Source organism: Coenobita brevimanus, chromosome 61 (genome assembly GCF_032717465.1).
Source record: "Coenobita brevimanus isolate Jiangsu-jjx chromosome 61, ASM3271746v2, whole genome shotgun sequence".
NCBI lineage: Eukaryota > Metazoa > Arthropoda > Malacostraca > Decapoda > Coenobitidae > Coenobita > Coenobita brevimanus.
Genome location: NC_137014.1, coordinates 12,454,017 through 12,469,645, shown reverse-complemented (window position 1 = coordinate 12,469,645; position 15,629 = coordinate 12,454,017). Strand labels below are relative to the sequence as shown.

At 44.2% G+C, this 15,629-nt stretch overlaps 1 protein-coding gene across 1 annotated transcript in view; it reads right to left on the bottom strand.

Moving 5' to 3' along the window:
• LOC145403691 (uncharacterized) overlaps positions 1-15,629 on the bottom strand; it is a 63,341-nt gene that overhangs the window by 45,732 nt on the left and 1,980 nt on the right. Inside the window, exon 2 of the mRNA XM_080275379.1 lies at positions 10,828-11,048. Coding sequence (XP_080131505.1) covers positions 10,828-11,048 — 221 coding nt within the window. The remainder of the gene's footprint in view (positions 1-10,827; positions 11,049-15,629) is intronic.

The window sequence follows — 15,629 nt, the reverse complement described above, 5'->3', positions numbered from 1 at the left end:
GCTCTTCTGGATGCTTCTCGTTTCAGACCGGATAGCTTCAATCGTGTCAAAGTGGTATCCTTTCATCAAGTGATTCAGTTCAGGGAAAAACCAAGTTACAAAGTGTTACGGTGGATGAGGGATTAACGGATTATTTTTCATGGTCAAAAACTGCTGTGTAACGAATGCTACATGGCTGGGGACAATATCATGGTGAAGCAGCCACCGGCCATTCCACGCCTTGCGTTGGCTGTATGCTACTGCCTTAAGGAAATGTTTAAAACTTCTGGGCAGATAGTTGCACTAGCAGGAAAACATCTTGGGAAAAATTCTGCGCGAACGATTTCTTCAATGTAACAAAAAAGGGGTGGGGGGGAATCGTTTGCTTGTAGTCTTGACTGGCATCAAGTGGGAGCTCGGTCGTCTGGTCTTTGGGAATATTCATAAACACAATTCCTTGAATAATAACATTTAATTCCACGTATGTTAATCAATCAGTCCACGTATGTTAATCAATCAGACTGGAGGAATTTTTTTTTTTTTTTTTGTCATCTGTGAAGATGCGACATCCATCCAATGGCTGAAAAAAAAAAAAAAAAAAAAGGACGGTGGACGGTCACGTAACCTTGCCCTTGCCCTTATTACGATGCACAGGGATGAGGTACTGAACTGTCCGGTGACACAGAGCAACTGGATGAGTGGCTGATGCAATATGACAAGCAGCGACTCTAATCGCTGATTATTTATTATAAATTGGTGGTCAGTGATACATGTATATGTATTACAAATTATTGATTGTACATTCGCTAATTTGTAACGTGTCGTTTGTATCGTATCGTTTATAAAGACCCCAACATGCTTGCATGCCTTGGCCTTGGTCACCCACTGGCGGCGCTCCACGCTGCTCGATCTCTGGCAGCCTCCTTACTCAGTCCCTTATCCCTGAAGTCACGCTATATGGGTTCTTCCCATGTCTTTTTCGGTCTGCCTCTCGCAACCCTAGCCCCGACGTTCACACTCCTCATTTTCCACACCTAACTGTCACCCTCCATCTTCTCTATATGCCTAAACCTTCTCAATCTGCTCCCCCCTTCCCCTCATCACAGCACCAGTACACTCTAGTCCCATCTTTCCTCTCAACTCTTCAATTGTAAACCTACTGTAGCCCTCCCAGGCCTCACATTCAAGGATAGTACACATCCATCTAATCTGTGTGTTTGAGTCTACAAATATCCCCTCCCTTTACTGCCCAGATCTCACTAGCATATGGCATTACACTCCTAACACATGCTGTTTAAAAAAATCCCTTAGCACGGAGGGCGAGCCCTCTCAATGTCAAAAGAGGCAACAGCTCCCTGAACTTCCTCCAACCACTTCTTACCCTAAACACAAAACTAGCTTCAGCCCCACCTCCAGCACATAACATGTCCTCCAAATAAAAAAAACTCTTCCACACACTCAAGAGACTCACTAGCAAGGTCAGTTCTTCCATACCTGACAATCTCTATATGCCCTTCTCGACACACCGCACACACGAAATCAGCATTATCTTGCAATCTACCTCTAATACCACTACATCTCTTATGCACCCACTTTTGACAAATACTGCGCAAGTTGGAGTTACTTACCACACCCTCATGGCAAACCGTACATGGCCACTCTCCATCTGCTATGACAGTAACGCCAGTTGCCCTAGGTATCATCACTTTTGTTTTATCCACATTTACTCTCAAACCTTTATGCCCCATTCTGTCTTCCCACTTCCTAAATCTTTCCTCTGCTTCCCTTTCATTTTCTGCAATCAACACCAAGTTATCGGCATACAACATCGCCCATGAGAGTCCATTTCTTAGGTCATGTGAGACAGCTTTAAGCACCATGACAAACATTAAGGGGCTCAAGTCTGACCCTGGATGCACGCCAACATTCACAGAGAACTCATCAATTGAATCTCCATTCATTCTCACCTGGGTGCAAGCACCCACATACATAGCCATAACCACTCTAACCACCCACTCCTCAATCCCAAGCTTTCCCATTGCCAACTTCATCACCTCTCTAGGGACTCTGTCAAAAGCCTTCTCCAAATCAATAAAAACAAAGTACATATAGTATTACAACATCAGCCTGGTTAAATACCTCTAGGAGCGAGGCCACGGTGCAGCTGGGGTCTAAAAGATGTGAGAGCATCACATTAGGGGATGTTTCCTTCGGATTAGAAGAGTTTAATTGCCTTGCTGGTATACTGCAGTCATTCTTCATACATTTGTCAACCGTCATGGCCCCATAAACCTAAAATCACTGCTGCCCCCACTGCAATGGATCGGGTTGTGGGAATCACCTAATGTGATGCACTCACACCTTTTAGAACCGCAGCGGCAAGGCGGCACCGAGGCCTTGCTCTTAGAGGTGCTCTCTCTTTCTCTCTCTCTCTCTCTCTCTCTCTCTCTCACCCCTTAATACCTTTGTTGGTATAACCAGTGCATGTAATGGTAGGTGGGGTGTATAACAGTTTACAGTACAATACAGTACCTGTGATGGTAGTTGGATGTGTAACCATGTACAGTAATGTACAGTACATGTGATGGTAGATGAGGTATGTAACCATGTACAGTACAGTACCTGTGATGGTAGGTGGGTATGTAACCATGTACACTACAGTACAGTACCTGTGATGGTGGGTGGGTATGTAATCATGCACAGTACAGTACACTAAATGTGATACAGTAGTAGGTGGGGTGTGTAACCATTTACAATACATGCCTGTGATGGAAGGTGGGGTATGTAACCATGTACAGTACAGTACCTGTAATGGTACGTGGGTGTGTAACCATGTCCAGTACAGTACTTGTAATGGTAGGTGGGGTGTGTAACCATGTACAGTACAGTACCTGTGATGGTAGGTGGCCAAGGTGGGGTATGTAACCATGAACAGTACAGTACCTGTAATGGTAAGTGGGGTGTGTAACCATGTACAGTACAGTACCTGTGATGGTAGGTGGCTATGTAACCACGCACTGTACAGTACCTGTATTTTTTTTTATGCTAGGAAGAAGGACCTAAAGGCTGAGCCTGCATGAACGTTCCTTCCAAGAAAAAAAAAATACAAAAGAGAGCCAAATTCAAGATCCGTTCATTTCGAGATGCCTGGACACACTGCGTTTGAAAGACTGGAGATCATAGGAAGCAGGAAATACAGACAGAGGGAGACAGTTCCAGAGCTGACCTGTCGCATAAATGAAGGACTGGGAGTAAAGGTTAACTCTTGCATTAGAGAGTTGGACAGAAAAGGGATGAGAGTTTGTTGCTAGACGGGTGCTACGCGCCTGTCTTAGAGGTGGAGGGATGCAAGCAGACAGTTTAAAGGAGCAGTGACCATTGAAGTAGCGATAGAAAAGAGATAAAGAGGCAACAGTGCGGCGAAGAGACAGAAGTTGAAGGGAGCCAGTAAGAGCCTACATCTTTTCTATCCTTAATGACCTAGAGCAGCTTGTACAGCACCCTACCCGTATCCCTGACTGCCTTGGAGAGAGCTCCAACATACTTGACCTCTTTCTCACAACTAATCCTTCTGCTTACTCTGTTAATCTTTTCTCTCCGTTGGGCTCCTCCGATCACAACCTTATTACCTTAACCTGTCCTATCACTCCAGTACGGCCTGTGGACCCTCCAGTGAAACGTCGTCTGTGGCATTTTGGAGCGGCGGACTGGGAGGCCCTCAGGCAGTACTTCTTTGATTTTCCCTGGAATGATTATTGCTTCCATGGCCGTGAGCCATCTGAGTGTGCCTTGCGCATTACGGAGGTTATTCTCTCGGGCATGGAAGCATACATTCCTTTCTCATATCCTTTGACTAATGCAAGAAAGCCTTGGTTTAATCACGCTTGTTCTAATGCTGTCCGCAACAAGGAGAGGGCCTACAAAAGGTACCGGAGCCAACCCACCCCTGAATCACACCATCTTTACGTTTCTGCCCGGAATCGTGCTAAGTCTGTTCTTCGCTCTACTAAAAATAATTTCATCCATACTAAATGCTCTCAACTCTCCGACTCGAATTCTTCCCGCTCCTTCTGGCATCTTGCCAAAAATCTTTCTAACAACTTTACCTCATCATCCTTCCCTCCTCTTTTCTACTCTGATGGTTCTGTAGCTATTTCTTCTACTGATAAAGCAGATCTCTTCGCACAGACTTTCTCCTCCAATTCTACCTTAGACGATTCCGGTGCTGTTCCTCCATCACTTCCCCCCTCTGACTTCCTCATGGCTGACATTAAAATTTCTTCAGTTGATGTATTTTCTACCATCACTGGCCTCAGTACTAACAAGGCATATGGGCCTGATGGGGTCCCTCCTGTTGTTCTCAAGAACTGTGCTTCTGTGCTTACACCCTGCCTAGGCAAACTCTTTCGCCTTTGTCTGTCAACTTGTACCTTTCCTTCTTGCTGGAAGTTTGCTCTCATTCAGCCAGTCCCAAAGAAGGGTGACCACTCCCAACCCTCCAACTATCGTCCAATTGCTTTAACGTCCTGTATTTCAAAAGTTTTCGAGTCAATTCTTAATAGAAAAATTTTAAGGCATCTTTCCTATCACAACCTTCTTTCCGATCGTCAGTATGGGTTCCGTCAGGGACGCTCCACTGGCGATCTTCTCACCTACCTTTCAGACTCCTGGTCATCCTCCTTTCGGGACTTTGGCGAAAGCTTTGCCATTGCACTTGACATCTCAAAGGCTTTCGATCGAGTCTGGCATAAATCTTTAATTTCCAAACTGCCCTCCTACGGTTTCTATCCTTCGATCTGTGCCTTCATCGCTAGCTTCCTTTCTGGTCGTTCTATAGCCGCTGTTGTAGACGGCCATCGTTCTTCTCCTAGATCTATCAACAGTGGTGTTCCTCAGGGCTCTGTCCTATCACCAACTCTCTTCCTTTTATTCATCAATGATCTTCTAAGCTGTACATCTAACCCTATCCACTCATACGCTGACGACTCCACCCTTCACCTTTCCATTCGGTTCCCACAACGCCCATCTCAACAGTTACTTCAACAAGCAAGGGATGAGGCTGTGGCACACCTAATGTCTGATTTGGCTCGTATCTCTGACTGGGGTAAAAATAATATGGTTGTCTTTAATGCATCTAAGACTCAATTCTTACACCTATCAACCCGACAAAATCTTCCACAGGTATACCCACTAATGTTTAATAATATTCAGCTTAATCCTGCATCATCCTTGAACATGCTTGGGGTTTCATTTACTCGGGACTTATCTTGGAAATATCATATTACATCTCTTGTAAAATCTGCTTCCAAGAGATTGGGTGTGCTAAGCCGACTCCGCACTTTCTTCACCCCTGCACAATTGTTGACTCTATACAGGGGTTTTATCCGCCCCTGTGTGGAGTACAACTCTCATGTGTGGGGAGGCTCCCCACATACAGCTCTTCTCAATAGGGTGGAGGCAAAGGCTTTTCGTCTCATTAACTCTCCTCCTCTTACTGACTCCCTTCAACCTCTGTCTCTTCGCCACACTGTTGCATCTTTATCTCTTTTCTATCGCTTCTTTAATGGTCACTGCTCCTCTGAACTCTCTGCTTGCATTCCTCCACCTCTACGACGGGCGCGTAGCACCCGTCTGGCAGCAAACTCTCATCCTTTTTCTGTCCAACTCTCTAATGCAAGAGTTAACCGTTACTCCCAGTCTTTCATTTATGCAACAGGTCAGCTCTGGAACTGTCTCCCTCTGTCTGTATTTCCTGCTGCCTATGATCTCCAGTCTTTCAAACGCAGTGTGTCCAGGCATCTCAAAATGATCGGATCTTGAATTTGGCTCTATATTGTATTTTGTTTTTCTCTTGGAGGGAACTGTTACTGCGGGCTCATGGCCTTTGGTTCCTTCTTCCTCGCATTAAAAAAAAAAAAAAAAAAAAAAAGAGGAGTTGATGAGACCCTATTGAGAAGAGCTGTATGTGGGGAGCCTCCCCACACATGAGAGTTGTATTCTACACAGGGGCGAATAAAATCAGTGTATAAAATCAATAACTGTGCAGGGGTAAAGAAGGTACAGAGTCAGCTTAACACACCTAATCTCTTGGAAGCAGATTTTATGAGATGCAATATGATCTTTCCAAGATAAGTCCCGTGTGAATGAAACCCCAAGCATGTTCAAGGATGATGCAGGATTGAGCTGGATATTATTAAACATTAGTGGGTACTCCTGTGGAAGATTTTGACGGGTTGATAGGTGTAAAAACTGAGTCTTTGATGCATTAAAAACAACAAGATTATTTTTACTCCAGTCAGAGATACAAGCCAAGTCAGACATTAGGTGTGCCATAGCCTCATCCCTTGTTTGTTGAAGTAACTGCTGAGATGGACGTTGCGGGAACCGAATGGAAAGGTGAAGGGTGGAATCATCAGCATACAAGTGGATAGGATTAGATGTACAGCTTAGAAGATCATTGATGAATAAAAGGAAGAGAGTTGGTGATAGGACAGAGCCCTGAGGAACACCACTGTTGCTAGATCTAGGAGAAGAACGATGGCCATCTACAACAGCAGCTATAGAACGACCAGAAAGGAAGCTAGAGATGAAGGCACAGATAGCAGGATAGAAGCCATAAGAGGGCAGTTTGGAAATTAAAGATTTATGCCAGACTCGATCGAAAGCCTTCGAGATGTCAAGTGCAATGGCAAAGCTTTCGCCAAAGTCCCGAAAGGAGGATGACCAGGAGTCTGAAAGGTAGGTGAGAATATCGCCAGTGGAGCATCCCTGACGGAACCCATACTGACGTTCACAAAGAAGCTTGTGATAGGAAAGATGCTTTAACATTTTTCTGTTAAGAATAGACTCTAAACTTTTAAGACACAGAATCTTAAAGCAATTGGACGATAGATAGAGGGTTGGGAATAGTCACCCTTCTTTGGGAGTGGTTGAATGAGAGCAAACTTCCAACAAGAAGGAAAGGTACAAGTTGAAAGACAAAGGCGAAAGAGTTTACCTAGGCAAGGTGTAAGCACAGAAGCACAGTTCTTGAGGACAATAGGAGGGACTCCATCAGGCCCATATGCCTTGTTAGTACTGCGGCCAGTGATGGCAGAAAATACATCAGCTGAAGAAACTTTAATGTCAGCCATGAGGAAGTCAGAGGAAGGAAGTGATGGAGGAACAGCACCGGAATCGTCTAAGGTGGAATTGGAGGAGAAAGTCTGAGCAAACAGATCTGCTTTATCAGTAGAAGAAACAGCTACAGAGCCATCAAAGTAGAAAAGAGGAGGGAAGGATGATGACGTAAAGTTGTTAGAAAGGTTTATGGCAAGATGCCAGAAGGAGCAGGAAGAATTCGAGTTGGAGAGCTGAAAGCATTTTGTACGGATGAAATAATTTTTAGCAGAGCGAAGAACAGACTTGGCACGATTCCGGGCAGAAATACAAAAAAGATGTGATTCAGGGGTGGGTTGGCTCTGGTACCTTTTATAGGTCCTCTCCTTGTTGCGGACAGCATTAAAGCAAGCGTGATTAAACCAAGGCTCTCTTGCATTAGTCAATGGATATGAGAAAGGAATGTATGCTTCCATGCCTGAGAGAATAACCTCCGTAATGCGCAGGGCACATTCAGATCGCTCCCGCCCATGGAAGCAATAATCATTCCAGGGAAAATCAAAGAAGTACTGCCTGAGGGCCTCCCAATGTGCAGCTCCAAAGTGCCACAGACGACGTTTCTTTGGAGGATCCACAGGCCATACCGGAGCGATAGGACAGGTTAAGGTAACAAGGTTATGATCGGAGGAGCCCAATGAAGAGAAAAGATTAACAGTGTAAGCAGAAGGATTAGTTGTAAGGATGAGGCCAAGTATGTTGGAGTTCTCTCCAAGGCAGTCAGGGATACGGGTAGGGTGCTGTACAAGCTGCTCTAGGTCATTAAGGACAGAAAAGATGAAGGCTGGTTCACCAGGTGGATCAGTGAAAGGAGAGGAGAGCCAAAGGTGGTGGTGAACATTGAAATCTCCTAAAATGGAGATTTCAGAGGAAGGAGAAATGGATAGAATGTGTTCCATCGTAGAAGTAAGATAGTCAAAGAATTTTTGATAGTCAGTAGAATTAGGAGATAAGTAAACAGCACAGATATATTTAGTCACAGAATGACAGGAGAGCCGAAGCCAGAGAGTAGAGAATTCAGAAGAATCAAGTTCAGAAACACGAGAGCAGGATAGGTCGTTGCGTACAGTCGTGGCCATAAATAATCACCTATCCTCCTGTACCCCGTGCCTCAGGCAGGCTCCTTTATTAATGTGCGGCAAGTCACATGGGAATAAGAGAGGCTGAGAGGGAGGGGCCAGAGTGAGAAGGGAGGGTAGGTGGGGGGACGAGCTACTGTGCTTGGGGGGAGTGAGGGAGGGGAGGGGAGGGAGGGTAGGTAAGGGAGGGAGAATGAAATGCGAAGTTCTGGCCACATAATTTGTCTATTTTCTTTCATTTCGGGCATCATATAAAGGAGTTACTATTCGGCAGCTAAAGCTCCATTACACCTTGTATAGAGTCGTCAGATTTAGATAGGTGGTGATATCACGGACTGGCTAGTGAGAGTAGTATACTGACGTGACAGATCAAATATTAGTGCAGAGCCATCGAGACTGTGTGGGCCCAGATTGTCAACACGTGGAAACCAGAGAACGAGGACACGGGCCCGCCTCCTCCAGCACACACCAAGGACGAGTAGGAGCTGTTCAGACGAAACCAGCAAACCATCCACAACATTGTTTACCCGGTGCCGCGAAGCCTGCATGAGGTTTTTAAGGCATGAGGCCACTGGACTACTTACTAAGGCGTTCCTGGTTGCTTTGGCTTGACCAGTGTCGGTAAACATTGATATAAACATATTTCGGAAGTTTGGGTAGGATTTTGTTTCATTTTACCTCTAACGGATTATGAGAGATACCGTTATCATATCCACCCATGAGCACAGACATCAAATTTATTTACCTTTTCTGCACAGTTGTTTTAGAAAGCCTTTCATATGGAGATGTCATTAAATAATTATTGAACTGACATGATGGTGACTGTATAGACGGAATGTATACTGCAAGGATGATCATATTTACTGTGGACACAGCCATGTCAAAGGTTGCATATAAATTCAAGTTCCAAAATCAGTTACATGTAAGGGTAGAGGACGTTTCTTACACAAAAATTACGGAAGTCAAAGCCATCCAGATTCCATTCTGCGTCGGAAGTCAAAATACACGGATAAACACAAGTATCTGGCTCCAGACTAATATCTGATATTGCACGTAAGTATATTTCTCTCACGAGCTAGTCCTTGTTATCACCACCTATCTAAAGCTTGTTTTCTGATGCCGCTATACAAGGTGTAATGCAGCTTTATCTATCGAATAGTAACTTCTTACTATGATGCCCTGAATGAAAGAAAAAAGACAAATTATGTGGACACAACTTCGCATTTCATTCTCCCTCCCCTACACACCCTAACTCCCCTCCCTTACTTCACCCCAGCACCATCGCTCGTCCCCCCACCCGCCTTTCCTTCTCTCTCTGGCCCCTCCCTCTCAGCCCCTCTTACTCCGGTGTGACTTGCCGCGCATAAAGGGGTCAGTCTGAGGCAGGGGGCACAGAAGGATAGGTGATTATGATCACGACTGTACATATACACAACATCCACCTTTGGCTTTGAAATGAATATAGAGGAAGTAGGGGGATACATAAAAGGGTTTGCTGTCAGTTGCCTCAGTCAGCTGAGTCTTAGTAAGGAAGAGAAGGTGAGGTTTAGAGGAGAGGTGGTGTTCGACAGACAAAGTTAGAGGAAAGGCCGCGAATGTTGCAAAAATGAAGAAGAAGTGAGTCAGCCAGTGGATCCAGGCAGCTCAAAGAGTCGACATCGGGAGAGGGGCGGATGGTGGGGGCATTTATGGTCCCCCCCCCCGGGGACTCTGAGGCATTGTTGTAGTGCGCCATTTTTCTTTTTTTTTATTTTGAAAAGGAAGTGTAGTGTGTACTGTGCATGTAGTTTGGTGTTGATGGAGATGCTTGTATTGGAGAGCATGCTGGCCTACTCAGTGTGTTACTGAAACAATGAAAAAGTTAAGCAAAGGGGGATGGTCAGGAACTAGTCCCGAGGGCTGATGAAATGGGAGCTCCAGCTCTCCCTGTCAGCAGCTTTCCATCCACCTTGGGAGTACTGCCTTGCTCGACTGGTGCTACAGTCTACTCCACAGAGCTGATTGTAGGTAGGTGAGTGTGTAACCATGAACAGTACAGTACAGTAAATGTGATAGCAGGTGGGGTGTGTAACCATGTACAGTACAGTAGAGTAAATGTGATGGCAGGTGGGGTGTGTAACCATGTACAGTACAGCACAGTAAATGTGATGGCAGGTGGGGTGTGTAACCATGTACAGTACAGCACAGTAAATGTGATGGCAGGTGGGGTGTGTAACCATGAACAGTACAGTACAGTAAATGTGATGGCAGGTGGGGTGTGTAACCATGAACAGTACAGTACAGTATATGTGATAGCAGGTGGGGTGTGTAACCATGTACAGTACAGTACAGTAAATGTGGGCAGGTGGGGTGTGTAACCATGAACAGTACAGTACAGTAAATGTGATAGCAGGTGGGGTGTGTAACCATGTACAGTACAGTACAGTAAATGTGATAGCAGGTGGGGTGTGTAACCATGAACAGTACAGTACAGTAAATGTGATAGCAGGTGGGGTGTGTAACCATGAACAGTACAGTACAGTCAATGTTATAGCAGGTGGGGTGTGTAACCATGTTCAGTACAGTACAGGACCTGTAATGGTAGGTGAGTGTGTAACCATGTACAGTACAGTACCTGTGATGGTAGGTGAGGTGCATGTTGGTAGGGAGGTCATGGGTCAACACCTGGTGGCTCCACCTGGTCTGCGATAGAATCTCCACCAATATGGCAGCAGTGGTAAGGCGCTCCTCCACCACCGGAAACACCAGGAAGGGCACGAACCGGTCCCAGTCCTGGGACGAGGCATGGGTCGAATACCGGCGGAGGCTGAGGGTGAGGCGGGGGCGGGATTCCCGCTGTAGCAGCAGCAGCGGAGGTACCGTCATCACCACCAGGAACCCCACCACACACACCTGCCGCACCACAACACCCACTACACCCTGCCTCACACACCTCATGTAGAGCCGAAGCAACGCCAGCTTTGGTGAATCTGTTAAGCAGTGAAGCAGTCAAGGATGTGATTAGAATATGATGCTGAAACTAGTTAGTAACATAAGCAATTTCATGATGTTAAGTACATGTCCTAATGCTTTCATAACTGCAGAACGCAGCTTTTTTAGTTAAAACCAGGTCAAAACTGCATACAAAACTCTGCAAAAATTCATTTATATGTGGGGATAAAAATGAGAAATTGTAAAAGACGGAGAGTGGAAGGATGATAACAAGTGGAAGAAACTTTTAAAAGGTATATCTAAACTTCTGCAACCACAAGTGGGGAATGAGAGCGCAGTTATGTTCTGTATACAGCAGTAAAACCTGACAGCACAATTTTTTTTTAATAACAGAACAGAGGAAGGAAAAACAAATGAATAATAAAAAAATAATCCATACACCAGATTACTGGTGTCCTCTGTTCATAAAATATCTGTAACAGTTAGACTTGAACAGCTGTAGGTTGAAGTCTGGAGGGAAACAACTCTGGGGAAGCGAGTTCCAAAGAGATGCAGTTCGGGGAATGAAAGAATTCTGATAGGCAGAAGTTCTGCAATATGGCTGAGTGACATTCCAGTCATGAGCGCTACCAGATGCCCGTGTAGCACGAGGGAAGGCATGGAGAGGTGGCACCATGGACGCAACTTCGTCTGAGCATTTGCCATAAAAATATCTGTAAAATAATGCAAGGGAGGCAACATTCCTTCTTACTTGTAGGGGAGGTAGTTTATTTGTAATGGCAGGGTTGTTAATAATTCTAACAGCTTTGTTCTGAATTTTGTCTAGTTGTTTTAATGCAACCTCTCCACATCCATTCCACAAGCATGAGCAATATTCAAGCTGAAAGCGCACATGACTCTTATAAATTATAGCTAACTGCTCATCAGTGAAGAAGTTACGGACTCTTTACATTAGTCCAAGTTTCTTTGAGGCGGTTTTAGCAAGTGATCTAACATGAGAGGTCCAGCTGAGGGCATTGGTAAGTGAGACGCCGAGAATTTCAATACTTTTGGAGATGGGAATATTAGTAGTACTGAAGGTAATATACGAATCTGGCAATATCTGTCTATAAGTAAATTGTATATATTTAGTTTTCATCATCATCATCATCATCATCATCCGGATCTCCTTTCCCACCCAACGGCAGGGCGAGGAGTAGCAGTGTCCAGACAGCCCAAAATTGCCCAATCCAATAGGCCACGCTTCCATTCACTCATCATTCAAGCCTCCGGAATCCTGGCTCTATCGGATACGCCAAAAACATTCACCACGTTCTGTAGCTTCACATAATCGTATCCGACAGAGTCAATCTAGACGCTGCCATGTTAAAAAGGGGTGCCAAAAATCCCTGATCATGCACTTCTCACAAAATTCATCCAGCCAGCTCGATCTCCTGTCAGTTCCCTAGCCTCACCGACTTCCAAACCTCTCTTCCTCACACATTCATCCACCATATCTCTCCACCTTCTCCTTGGCCTACCTCGCCTCCTCCTTCTTTCGAATTCGTTCAGATATACCTTCTTCACCACTCAATTGTTATCCATTCTCTCCACATGACCATGCCATCTCAGTACACTCTCATCAGTTCTGGTGTCCACCGACTTCCTCACTCCGCATCTTTCACGAATCACATTATTTCGTATCCTGTCCACCCTCTGTACACCACATACATTCCTCAGCAGTCCCATCTCCACTGCACTTACTCTCGACTTTTCATTTTCATGCCACACCATAGTCTCACATCCATATGTTAAAGTTGGCACTAACCCTCCTTCATGTAAGCCTATTGCAGCTGCAACACTCAAGCCTCTGTTTCTTATCAAGGCCTTCATTGCACCAGCTACTTTTCTTCCTTGTGTCACTCTATTTTCAACTTCTTTTGCACATTTTCCTCTCTTTTCTATCACTGTACCCAGGTATTTGAACTCTCTCATCAATTCCAGTCTCTCTCCATTCACTGTTACATTGCACTGGGAGTCACCTTCTCTCTCAATAACCATCACTTTACTCTTTTCTATATATACTCTCGAGGAACGACGCTTACAGACATCAGCAAAACTCTGCACTAGCCTACCAAGTTCTTGTCCGGTATTTGCAAGCAGTGCTGCGTCATCAGCATACAACAAATCTGAGATATTCCATCCATCACCATTCATTACCAATGCCATCCCTCTCTCCATTACTCGTGTTTTCACTTCTCTCATCACCCCATCCATATATACATTGAACAACCATGGGCACATCACACAACCTTGTTGCATGCCCACACTGATCGCGAACCATTCACTTAGATGCCCATTAACCCTGACACATGCTTCACTACCATCATAAAAACTTGACGGCACCTAGCAGTTTACCCTCTACACTGTACATGCGCAAAACTTTCCACAATCCTTCTTTGTCCACTTTGTCATATGCTTTTTCCAGATCCATGAATGCCATAAACACCTTATGGTCCTTCTCACAAGCCTTCTCTGCTATCTGTCTCACTGCAAATATTTGGTCCACACATCCTCTGCCACTCCTAAAGCCACCCTGTTCATCACTCACTAGGACTTCTGATATCTCTCTTACTTTCTTTATAATAATTCTTTCATATACCTTCCCTAACACGCTCAGTAAGCTTATGCCATGATCATTCTTGCACTCACTTCATTCACCTTTATTTTTGTAAAGGGGTACAATCACAGCCTTTTTCCACTCTGCAGGCAGTTTCACTCATCCATGCCTTCTTACATATCTCCAACAAGCACTTAATTCCAATCTCTCCACTACATTTAAGCATCTCTGCATACACCTTATCAACCTTAGCTGCTTTCCCATTTTTCAGCTGCTTCACAGCACTCTTCACCTGTGTGAGTGTCACGTCTCCTGGCACTGCATTCCTTCTCTGCACACCCCCAAAACCAATCACGTTTACAGCTGCTCTGCTCTCTCTATCCCCATTCATCAGGCTTTCAAAATATTCTTTCCATCTGGTCCTTACTTCATCTCCATGGGTTAATAATCTACCACCTGCATCCTTCACACCATCCCATTTCTTTCCGCTTTCACTTCTAAATTTCTGCACCTCTTTCCAGAATAACTTTCTGTTTTCAGAGTAGTTCGCATTCATTTTTCTTCCTAGATCCCCATTTACCTCCTTCTTTTTCCTCTTCACTAATCTCTTTACGTGCTTCTTGCTCTCAACATATTCAGTTCTTATTTCAACTGAATCCCTATCCTGTAACCACTTTAGCCACTTCTTCCTCTTTTCCTCCACCGCTCTCTTTACCTCCTCATCCCACCATGCCGTACCTTTCTTCTTTGTTGTTACTCTTGCCACACCACACACCGCTTTAGCATTCCTAACTAAGCAATCCTTATATTTAGTTTTACTAGCATTAAATGAGACAACAACAACAAAAACTTATACCAACAGCTAGTGCCTATTCGTGCTATAAATGCAGCTGTGTTGTGTGTGTGTGTGTGTACAAAATGAATAAGAGCTTTGATCTAATTTAGACCAAACTTGGTGGAAGACTTAAGGGGCAGTGGGCTATGTTTTGGGTAAGTATAAAAATTACTGAACAATTTTTACGAAAATTTAATACAACACAAAAAGGAAACCATAAATTTTATTTGTATATGAAAAATTTAGCACTGGTAGCTTAAAAATGATCATTTTGTTGAATATTTCTTAGCTTTGGCAATCAGGTTTAGGTAAAAATTTCAAACGATTTTATCAAATAATTATTTTCCCATCTTTCCTTTTCATATATCAACTTCAGACTTTCTACACACGTACGAAAGTTATGTAAAAATGAAGTAGATTTTGATATCAGTCAGACCAAGGTTAAGTTCAAAGGTCAAAATATTTAATTCGATTTGGACGAAACTTGTGAAATTATTGAGAGTTAGCCAAAGATGAAGATATTCGTTTTTAAGAACAATAGGGCAAAGATCAAGGTCACAGGCTAATGTCAACTCACACAGTTTTGATTTAATTTGGACTAAACTTGGTGAAGCAGCTGAGAGTCAGACGAGGATGCAGCAGTTCAAGTTTGCGAATCAGTCGAAGGTTAAGGTCATAGGGCCAAGTCAAATGCTCTTTCCTCAGGCCAGTTGTATGGCGCTGGTGCTGCACTCCCTGGTTGCTCTATCTCTTTACGTAATGAATATCATTATTTTCTCCTGTGCCACATGATAGACAAGTATGTTTCCATTGATATATACAGGGTATTTAAACCTTAAGGTTGTAATCAACAGGACTAACGAAACGAAAGCCTGAATATATGGTGTCGGTGATCAATATATTGAAGAGATAAATAACAGACTAACTTAGTTGAACACACAGACACACACAAATAACCGGTAGAACATAATTGATGGCGCTGGCATCAGATGCATCGTTTGCGTAGACAACAGCCTGAAACAATACGATGTTGGAGTGTCAGCTAACCTGA